The sequence below is a fragment of the Canis lupus genome, chromosome 29 (assembly GCF_011100685.1).
Source record: "Canis lupus familiaris isolate Mischka breed German Shepherd chromosome 29, alternate assembly UU_Cfam_GSD_1.0, whole genome shotgun sequence".
NCBI lineage: Eukaryota > Metazoa > Chordata > Mammalia > Carnivora > Canidae > Canis > Canis lupus.
In genome coordinates, this window is record NC_049250.1 from 33960312 (window position 1) to 33972453 (window position 12142).

The 12142-nt window shown below is 33.3% G+C and overlaps 1 protein-coding gene across 17 annotated transcripts in view; it reads left to right on the top strand.

Moving 5' to 3' along the window:
- The window catches only part of CNBD1 (cyclic nucleotide binding domain containing 1), a 531845-nt gene that overhangs the window by 323518 nt on the left and 196185 nt on the right, over positions 1 to 12142 (top strand). For all 17 annotated transcript variants that reach the window (XR_005381188.1, XM_038579686.1, XM_038579692.1 and 14 more), the window contains one exon: positions 11427 to 11564. Coding sequence is in view for 16 of the 17 variants with exons in the window: in XM_038579686.1 (XP_038435614.1) it covers positions 11427 to 11564 (138 nt within the window). In the remaining variant the exon portion in view is untranslated. The remainder of the gene's footprint in view (positions 1 to 11426; positions 11565 to 12142) is intronic.

The window sequence follows — 12142 nt, forward strand, 5'->3', positions numbered from 1 at the left end:
AAACAACAAATGTTGGAGAGGATGTAGAGAAAGGGGAACTCTCTTGCACTGTTGGTGGGAATGTGAACTGGTACAGCCTCTCTGGAAAACTGTGGAGGTTCCTCAAAGAGTTAAAAATAGACCTGCCCTACGACCCAGCAATTGCACTGTTGGGGATTTACCCCAAAGATACAAATGCAATGAAACGCCGGGACACCTGCACCCCGATGTTTCTAGCAGCAATGTCCACAATAGCCCAACTGTGGAAGGAGCCTTGGTGTCCATCGAAAGATGAATGGATAAAGAAGGTGTGGTCTATGTATACAATGGAATATTCCTCAGCCATTAGAAACGACAAATATCCACCATTTACTTCGACATGGATGGAACTGGAGGGTATTATGCTGAGTGAAATAAGCCAGTCGGAGAAGGACAAACATTATATAGTCTCATTCATTCGGGGAATATAAAATATAGTGAAAGGGAATAAAGGGGAAAGGAGAGAAAATGAGTGAAAATATCGGTGAGGATGACAGAACATGAGAGACACCTAACTCTGGGAAATGGACAAGGGGTAGTGGAAAGGGAGGTGAGCAGGGGGTTGGGGTGACTGGGTGACGGGCACTGAGGGGGGCACTTGACGGGATGAGCACTGGGTGATATGCTATATGTTAGCAAATTGAACTCCAATAAAAAAAATCAGCCAGAGAAAGACAAATAGCATATATTTAATTCATATGTAGAATTTAAGAAACAAAACAGATGAACACAGGAGAAAAAAAAAAAGAGAAGGAGGCAAACCATTAGAGACTCTTAACTATAGAGAACAATCAGGGTTGCTGGAGGGGAGGTGGGTGGTGGGATGGGCTAATGGGTGATGAGTATTAAAGGAAGGCACTTGTGATGACTACTAGGGTGTTATAGGTAAGTGATGAATCACTAAAATTGACTCCAGGAGCTAATATTACACTATATGTAACCTAAGGAGAATTCAAATAAAACCTTAAAACAAAATATATAACAATTAGGTTTTGTTCATCCCATGATACTCAGTAAAGAGAAGGCACACTTTGGATGAAGATTTTTTTCAACACATATAAATGGCAAAGGATTAAAATTTGGAATATATAATGATCTACAAATAAAGGGAAATTATGATGAAAAATTCAAAACATATAAATCAATCTTTTACTGAAGAGAAACTATGAATTAAGGAATTGACAAATGAAACATAGTTCTACCACTTTAGCAATCCAGTAAATATATAGTGAATACTTTTTTTTTTTTTTTTTTTATGATAGTTACAGAGAGAGAGGGAGGCAGAGACACAGGCAGAGGGAGAAGCAGGCTCCATGCACAGGGAGCCCGATGTGGGATTCGATCCCGGTTCTCCGGGATCACGCCCTGGGCCAAAGGCAGGCGCCAAACCGCTGCGCCACCCAGGGATCCCTATAGTGAATACTTTTTACACTTTGAAATAAATGAAAATAAATAACAAGTGTAATCAATAATATTACTTACTATCAAATTGGAAAATATTAGAAATCAGAAAATACATAATGTTGGAGACTTGCAGAAATAGACATTGCATGCATTCATGATGCATGAAGGAGTATAAGGCAAAACCTGTATTTTAGAAAACAGTTTTGGTTTTAGATGTTAAAGTGGTAACACATCCTATAGCTTAGAAACTGCATCCTTAGGCCTGTATCTTAGAAAAATAGCTATATATGGTATAAAGAAGACATGACACGTATAATAATGCTTATACCATTTTATAGTCAAATACTGACAGCAAAAATGCTCATCAGCAAAATAATAAATTCTAATAAATGAGTATTGTCATGCAGCGAGGAAAAGTGAATGAACTACATTAACATAGTTGTATTTGAAAAACAATGTTCGGCAAAAACACAGAATAATGTTTACTGTTATTTAAAATAATGTGAAGAAATAAGTAAAACCACACTATCTTGTAGTTTCATACAGTTTTACTAAGATATAGTTAAAATTTAATATCCTGATAATTAGGATAATGGCTACGTCTACCTAAATAGGAAAATTTGATTTCTTGAGTCAGAGAGTGGGCCTATAGGGGCTCATTTTATTGGTACTTTTATGTGTCTGTTATTCATTGAAAAGTTTAAAAAGTAAGCTCAACAATTATAAAAGTAGAGAGTATAGTTAAGAAAATTATAATTCTTTAATGGTGAATATGGAAAATCCCAAGGGGCAGTTCAAAATACTTACTTTAAGTATAAGCAAAAATGTAAATATTAAATCATTTTCACATTGAGATTAGGCTGACATAGTTATTTCAGTTTATATCTAAGCTTATTCAACTGAATCTTCTTTATAAGAACATATTAAACTCAGAATAAATGGATATATGAGCCATTGAATTCAGCGTTATGTGAATAAAATGTTCTATTTTGAATATAAAGTGAGAAAGCAGTGTGTCTGGCTTATTAAAAAGTCAACTATATAAAGCTACCAAAATATACCATTTTTCATTTAAAATTCTAATCACAACAGAGCAATTAATTTAAAAATGAAAAACCATATAACACATGACTGATGTCAATCCATTAAAGAACTTTAGATTTTATAACTACAATAGCTAATGAATTGTGGTGAGCACTTATGTATGAATACCTATAAAGTATGCATTTTAACATATGCTCCATTAATTTTTTACTAAGATTTACATGCTAAGTTTTTGAAGTTTATGATTATTTACAGTAGATAGTAGATTTTCTTTAATTGACATTGTATTTTCTATTAAAATATAGAAGTATTTTTAGTTCTTAGTGTTTACTCTTAAGTGATTGTGAATATGCCACTCGTGTTAAATTTTCTGCAATATAACATCATAGTGAAAGAGCAGTTTCACTGACACGCTAGAATGATTATTTCTAGTGGTTGAATGGTGTACTCCTACACATCAGATAGATTGATTTCTTCCTTGTAATAAGAAAGTAAAAATATCTCAAATAATGTTATGAAAAATGACTTTTCTCATCTATAACTAGTCAGCAATATTTATTGAGCATTAACAATGTTTAGAAAATTATGAAATATATTTTATTTGTCCAAGTGTTATTTTTTAATTAATTGGTTTAATTTTTTAACTATACTTCTGGTTGAATTATACATTCACTATTTTCAAATTAGATGAATGAGTGTTGAGTCACGCTGGTTGACCTCTTCAGAATTTAGTGTAGTTATTTAGGACCTTCTGAGGATATAGAATGAAAGACTATCTCTCTTTGGCAAAAAAAAAGTCAGCAGTCCAAATCTAACGACAGGAGAAGGAAACTGTTGTTCCAGTCTGTACTGAAGTTGATCTTTCTAAAACATAAAAAAATAATAATAATGTAGAAGGAAATCTTTGGGATATATCTGAGATTCAGTTCCTGGCTATCAGCTGAATGGTACTCATGTGTGAATAGAATGCAGCCTGGGCTGTTCAGAAGGTTTTACATCGTAGGTACTGTGACACTTATACAAGAACATGTTTCCTGTGAGTTCTTCAGGTACTATTTTCTTTGTCCATCTACACCTTTCCTGCACTCGTAGATATGTCTCTTATGTGTACTAGAAAATTTATGGGTTTTAAAAGACTTAAACAATTTAATTGACAGAGAAAACTAAACAGGACACACAAGTACATAAGACATATATACCCTGCAGAATAGCAATGAGTGCTCAGTACTTACATTATTATTAGTATTTGAATAGTTCAGGCATTAGAAATTTTGTTATTAATACAGTAGTATCCATTTATTTGCTTATCATGTATATGATATATGTAGAGAAGGAAAGAGAAAATGAGATGGAATATATATATGTGTGTGTATATATATACACACACACACACACACACATATATATATAATATATAATTTCCCCCCCTTGGGGTTACTAATTCCTTCCTTGTATTGAGAAGCTACCATCTAATTTTTCTCCATTGATTTTTGGGAAGAGAAAGTCAAAACCAGGATAAGACTCTTCAGATAATTTTTCTAATTTGATCCTAATTTAAGTAAAAATTCCTGGACTATCTTGCCAGCATCTCCACCCTTCCTTTATTTTCTATGAGAAAGATTTAGATATCATTGTCTGATTGATTATTCTGAGTGATTTTTGTCACCCACTTCATATAGGGATGATAAGGGCAAGCAAACAAAGTCCGAACAAAAGAAACAGAGGTAGATCTTGTTTTAAAGAAACACTTTAATTTGCCAAGGCTCATGTTTTTGACTATGATGAGTGGCTTGCATTAAACCAATCTCCCTGCTGAGAACATGATAAAAGCTGGATAAAAGCAACCAATCAAGCAACTGTCTGAAAGTATTTAAGAGCAACCAAGGGAACCAGGATTTGAAGGGCCAAGAAAGAAAGGAAATATTGTTTTGAGCCAGGCATTTCCTGTTGCTTCTCTTTGAGGCATCTGCCAATTTGTAAGCCTCATGGGGATGAATAACTAAGCAGAAAGAAGTAGATCAGAACTTTCAGGAGTCTTAGAGTACCAGAGTGGCAAAACTGAACCAGAGTTCAGTCTAAGTAGACAATCAGAATTTGAGGAGCTGAGATACTGGGATAAAAGATAATCAGAGGAAAGGTAGCCTGATATGCCTTTCTTTTCTTTCAGGTATTTGCTTAATCCTAAGCTTTATGGAACAAGAGGCTAAAAACCTGTAAAAATCTGTATGTCAGAACCAGTAGGATGGATAGATGGATAGCTAGATGGGTAGAAAGATAGATGATAGATAGATAGATATAGATAGATAGATGATAGATGATAGATAGATAGATAGATAGATAGATAGATAGATAGATAGATGATAGAGATCGATAAGGAATCGGCTTAGGCAGTTATGGAGACTAGCAAATCCAAAATCTGCCAGACTAATACCTAGTTTGGGTCCAAAGTCTGGAAGATGCTGTAAAACCAATAATCACTGATGTCTAGGAAAATCAACTTAACGGCCACTGGATAAAGAATTTCCTAAATTCTTCCTTATTGGGTTGTGGATTTGTCTTTTGTTTTAATCGGGTCTTCAGCTGATTGAATGAACCCTGCCACAGTACAGAAACTAATCTTCTTTATTCTGTGAACTAATTTAAATGTTCAGCTCATCCAGAAACACCCAGAATAATATTTGAACAATTTACCTGGGTATTCCATGACCCAGTCAAGTTGACACACAAAATTAACCATCACAGTAAGCAAGTAAAAATATGCAACTACAAATCTAACAAGAATTGTCATCAGTCTCATAGCATTTAACGGGTAGCAATTAAGAGTTCTGTATCCAGCAAGGATAAGAAGTTCTGATAAACGTGTTAGTCTATCAATTTAAACCTAAAACTAAATGCTGACACACCTTATTACAAATACACAGGAAGTTGCAAATTAAAATAATGCAAGATGATAAACCAGATTACACTAACCCAAAGAAGGCTGGTGTAGCTCTACTAATAGTAGGCAAAGTAGACTTTATTCCAAGAACATTATTAAAGGTAAAAAGGGATATTTCATAATTAAAGTGAAATTTGTATGCACTGAAAATTATTACCTCAAAATACATAAATATTGATAAAGAAAAGAAAAAAAGAAAAAAAAGAAAGAAAGAAAGAAAGAAAGAAAGAAAGAAAGAAAGAAAGAAAGAAAGAAAAGTAAACAAATCCACAACTATAGAAGATGATTTTAATAGATATCACTAAGGGATAGGGAACCAGACCAAATACACACACACACACACACACACACACACACACACACACATATCAGTGGAGATACAGAAATTCTAAACAACACAATTAACAAACTTGATTTAATAGACCTGTATTCAATGTTGCAAACAATTGCAGAATGTATGTTCCTCTTAAGTGTACATGGTACTTTTTAAAAAAATATTTATTTATTCATGAGAGAGAATGGCAGACATAGGTAGAGGGAGAAGCAAGCTCCCTGCGGGAAGCCTGATGTGGGACTCATTCTCAGGACCCTGGGATCACAAAGTGAGCCAAAGGCAGATGCTCAACCACTGAGCCACTCAGGTGTCCCTGCACATGGAACATTTTTAAAATTGATTTAGTGCTAGGGTATAAATTGAGTCTCAACAAATTTCAAATGATTATGTCCTATAATCACAGTGGAATTAAGTAAGCATCAGATAAACCCTATATGCCAACTTTAACATTTACCTAATAGAGAAGTTAATGTTTTACTACTAAACCTTTAAAACTTAAGGATATTTAATTATAATTGCACAGGTCTTAACGTGGTACCAAATGATGATTATTCAACCCAGGTTCCTTTGCTGCTGAAAATCTTCCTGTGTTAGAGGCAAGGAACACATTTCTTTATCCTCAAAGTTTTAAGATAGTAATATAATATATTTAATATTTTTAGAATGCCCTTACTTATGAGAGCATATTATAGAACAATATAATAGAGCACATAATTTATTAGAAATCAGACTGGGGTGATGTAGGTAGCTTTAGAAAAGAGACAGGAATTAAACTGGGTCTGAAACTGGGTAGAATTCAAATCAACAGTCAGTGTGTTAGGTATTTCAGAAAAGAGCTTCATGTAAATGATTGAGAAGGTAGAAATGCCCTGAGAATGTTTGAAGAAACTCTCTGTTTTGGAGAAAATAAAAAGAATTTCTTCTACTTTTCTGATCTATTATGATATTTAGACTCTTCTTGCCAAAGTGTATGAGAAACATAATCGGAAGCTTTATTTAGACAACTTTTAAAGAAGACTTTATTGACCAAATCTACAATTGTCTTGAGTTGTAGGTTTTACATAGAGACTGCATAGTTATTCATACAACCTTCAAATATCAATTCTTTTCCTGTAGACTGGAAATGTTTTCCTCTTTGGCTCAGCATACAGGTTTGGAATGAATGTACCCAGGGAATTTAGGCAGGCATGTCGGTCTCTTAACCAGTGGGTTGAGTAGTCCCAATCAGGCTGTCCTTACATTCAGGTTGGTTCCTGCTTCTACCTTTTAGGTATCACATTTACCCCGAATATGGCCCAAGTCCACCATAAGCATGTCAGAGATTATAAAATGCGGCATTTTCACATTACTTTCTTATTGTACAACATTATTTGGTTATGAGAATGTACTTTCTAAATGAGCCATTTTAATCATAGGGGAAATGCAATTTTTTTTTTCTGAGACATAGACACCTTTGAGAATCTAATGAAAGCTGTAGAAAGTCATTCAAAGAAATAAAAACAACAGAAATTTACAAACTGAGGAAGAATCACAAACTGTGGAATGAGACAGGAGGAGTTCAAGAATCTTCTAAAAAGTCCATCCTTGTACCAAGACTCTGAACCCTTGATCTAAAGAGGCTTTGTATTTTCTGCCTGCCTCTTCAGACTCTTTTTTTTTTTTTTTAAAGATTTTGTTTATTTATTCATGAGAGATACACAGAGAGAGGCAGACGCATAGGCAGAGGGAGAAGCAGGTGCCTTACAGGGAGCCCGATGCAAGACTCCATCCCGGATCCTGGAATCAAGCCCTGAGCCAAAGGCCGATGCTCAACCACTGAGTCACCCAGGCCTCCAGTCCCTGCCTCTTCAGTCTCTTAGGGAGAAAAATTGTTCCACAGGGTTAGGAACAGGACCTTTCCTTGGTTTAAAAATAGCAATTCCAACTTTAGTTATTGATCTTGTTTAATGTGTAAATGCCTGAAAGCTAGAAGCATTAGAAAAATAATACAAGAGGAACAAAAATTATACTTGTAAAAGTCTATTGTTTTTTAGAAACAGTAAAATGCTGCTTGAAACAAACATCAACAGTGTTTTTACTCAAAATAAATCTTAATGATTTACCAACTCTTGTTTTTCAGAAGCAATTGTTTGGCTCATATATTATTAGAAAAGTGTAATAATTTTCAATCATGGGAATACATCATTTCCCAATAAAGATAATTATCTATTTTTCAGTAAAATAGCATGAGAATTTAGAAGTGAGAGAAATGGCTCCTTTTGTTACTTCCAACAACCATTTCCAGCAAAATACGATTATCTATCTAACCTTAATGAATGTTTTCCTCCAAATTGAGAAGGATGGACTTGTTCATAATTTAAATAGCTTTGTAATATTGCCAGATTTCAAAATTGCTACGTTTATTGAAAATTTCAGAAAATACAGTTATATAGTAAACAATGATAGTTATCTGCACTTTCATCATTCAGAGATAACTATATATGTCTAATATATATCATTTAATATATTTCATATATCACTATAAAAATATCAAGAGAGATAACATAGGTGTGGAAAATAACATAACATGTTATTCTGAATCTGCATTTTAAATCTCTCTTAAAATGTCCGAAACTTAAAATTTAATACATACTCAGTGTTGTAACTGAAAGAAAATATGTTTTAAGGGAAAGATAATTAAATCTTTTGTCATTTTAGCCCCACTTCTCCCTGAATGGCCTGGTATTTATACTTGCACAACTTTCTCTGAGTCCACATAAACATATGAACAATTATATAAACTAATACAGATTACTTTCTTTGTAACTGTTCAGTTTATAAAAATTTTCAACATATATTTTTACCTGCTATTTTTTTTATTATAAGAATTGTTAAAGGTTAAGATACATAGATTTTACTAATTTTAAACAGTATGTAAAAACTTAGACTTAATTGAATACACACACAAACACACGTTAATTAGTGGCCATTAAAAAAGACTCCAGTTGGGGGTTACTAAAAAGTGATACATTAAACTTATTGTAAATATATCTTTAAGGGGTCACCTAGGTGGCTCAGTTAGTTGAGCCTTCAGCTCAGGTCATGATCCCAGGACCTGGGATTGAGCCCTGCATTGGGTTCTTGCTCAGCGGGGAGTCTGCTTCTCCCTCTCCCTCTGCCTCTACCCTCCACTGGTGCTCTCTTTCTTCCTCTCTCAATCTCTCTCTCAAATGAATAAATAAAATTTTTAAATATATATATATCCTTAGGAATGCATTTTTCCGTAAGGTAGATCCTATGAGACGAATGTCAGGATAAAGTATTTCATTTCATACATTCTTTGTTTATTTTAGTAAATATTGCCAGATTATTTCTCATTTTAAAAAGTTTTTAGAGTTTCCCGAGTTACGTATGAAAATATTACTCCAGTCTCATAAGTTAGAGTACTTTAATATTTCCAATCTGATAGATGAATAAACATTTCTCTATTAGTAAGGTTGAGAATGTTTCTTTTGTGTGTGATTTGTTTAGTTGTTTTTTTCTGGAAGTTTTTTTTTTTTTGATAATTTGTCATTTTCTATAATTATTTGTTTTTGTTGTCCTATTTAGGTCAAATTATAGGTGTTATATATTTTAGGGATATAGTAAATTTCGTCACTTTTTTGTGTCATGTTTATTTTCTTTTCCATTTGTGAAGTTCCAATTTCTATACTATTAAATTTGCAGTTTTAACTATGAACACTATTATAATCCTTTTTATTTCCTAGTTTGAAAGTATAAAGATTCTCAATAACTTTTATCTTCCTGCTCTTCTCTTTGTATTTGCTGTTGTAAAAGTGTTTAAATCTATGTTATTTTACAGGTACCCTATATTATTTATTTTAAAAATATTGTATGCCTATAAATTTTATTTACATTTACCCATTTTTTATCAACTGTTTTGTATTTGTCTTTGGGTTTGGTATTGTTCCTTCATTTCTAAGAGTCACATCTTCCCTATTCTGAAAAATTTGGGACCAGTATCACTGATGTGATAATTACTCCTCTCCCATTATTTTTGGTTTCTTCTGGAAATCCTAATAGATATATGCTGAATGGCCACCATCTTTCTTTCACATTTCTTAAAGTCTTATATCAAAATCCCTCTATATTTTATATGTTTTATTCTGAATGTTTTACTCATGGATATAATAATTCATTTCATGAATTATTTCTTAAGTTTTAACTAAAGTATCCGCTGAGTTTTGTAATAATTGTTTTTTACTTATAAAAGTTTAATTTTATTCTTTTGCAAAATGCCTCCTTTTGTTTCCATCATGTTATACTCCAATTTTATAATCTAATATATTGATTGCATATAGCTTTTTTTAGGTTGTTCAATATTTTTTCAGGTTCTTTGTTGAGTTCCTCCCATAGGGGTTTTGTCACTTGTGAGGCTTGTAATTTTTTATTGTGATTTTGTTATTAACATGGATTGCTTCCTATGTGAATTCCTTTTATCCTCAATTCATACCTAAGGTTTTAAATTTGCATGTTCCTGGATTCTAGGTGTTTTACTAGTTGTGTAGCAGACTGTACAGTAATTTTTAAGCTAGGAGTCCTGCACTATGTGTAAATGTATACTATTCACCTACGCAAGTTATAGACCTAGGAACCTGATTTTGTGACAACTCTACCCAGTTCCCTAGCTAGATTAGTGGGTGGAGTTTTTGTTACCTCCATTTCACATAGAGGTGATTCTCCAAGGTCCTAGGCTTTAGGCAAGAGAGCTCAATTTCAATTCCTTACCTTGTATGGTCCTGGGTCTCATCTATTTCCACATGTATGACAAATCCTGGAACTTAACCCTTTAGGCCTGTATCCTAGTCTCATATCACTGTGAACCACTTTGGCTTCATCAGTAATTGTTTAAAATTCCTCTTTATTTCTGGACTTGCAGATTGAAGCTCAGCTATCCAAGCTCGAGCTTGGATAGAAAGAAAACAATTCAGCCTTTCTATGGATTTAAAATGGAAGAGTGGAGGTCCTCTTATATTATCTTAGCCATATAGACCTGATATTTTCCCAGAGAAGCTTCTCAATTTCATAGATATGTATTATCCATGGTATATATTTTCCCCCAGGCAAACATGAATATAGATCCTCTATGTAACTACGTATATTCTCATTATATCCTAATAATTACAATATTGTTCTAGTGTAACATTTTTAGCATGCTAAATATTTATTTTTACATATTGTATTAGGAGACTCTACATGTGTGTATGTGTATATATTTATATACTGCATAACACTATATTAATTTTCATTATTACTACCAACGTGTGAGAATAATAAAATAAACAGAAGACCAGTGTACTTTTTTCTTCACTCTTTCAACAAATATTTATTGAATGGGTGCTATGTTTCAAGCATTATTCCAGGTACTTAAAATGAATCAGTGGATAAAACAGAAGATCTATCTTATAAGTTATTTCTTTCATGCTAGTGAAAAAGTGGAAGCTTTTCCTTCCTTTGGGAAGGTAGCATCGGGCAGAAGTATGACAGCCTTGCAAGACTGTTTAGATCCCCTTCTTTCACAGAGTTGGCATTTGACCTGCCATCATCCTTTTTGCAGACTCTTCGAGACTGCTTCTATTACCACCACTACTGGTATTTTTATGTTGATGAGTGATAATGAAGTTTAAATTACATCTGTATTTTTTACAGCTTGGACAGTGGAGTACCTTTGGGACTCTGGAAGTTGCAGCTCAGACTGAATCAGAAACAAAGGAGTACTCGGTGATCACAGAAGAAGACTGTGAAATTCTTAAAATCTCTGCAAAGAATTATGCGAGGTTAAAATCGGTATGAGCATACCTAATCTATATATTAACACAATATGTGTGTAAATTCAAGTTTTATCTCTAGACAGAAGATGTTCATATCTTTTTTATTTTTTAATATAACTTGACTTGGAGCCATAAAAATGTGGCTTATTTGATGAACATTATCTAAGCTTTTGATGATGATGGGTAGTTGAAGTGGAAAGAAAGATCTCCCTGGATATATTTTGTGTATATCTTTAGCACTTTTGGTTTTTCCTGAATTTAAAATCCATTCATTTATACATTCATTTATTCATGTATTCATTCAACAAACATATGTTTTGGATGTCAACAGCTTGTCATGTGTTAGGGATACCAGATAATCTTACAGACAGATCTCTAAATCTGTACAGTCCATCTGAGGAGAAAAAATACTTGGAAGTGATTGGTATGCTATTTCATTGCTTTAATAGACCCAGGGTCACATGAATAGGTGATCACAACTTAATTCTGACCCCTTAATTCAGCTACATTAAGATAACTTATTTACTTTATGTTTACTGATTTATTCTACTTTAGTCAACTCCAAAATGTTCCCTCTTTTTGATTTCTCCTTTC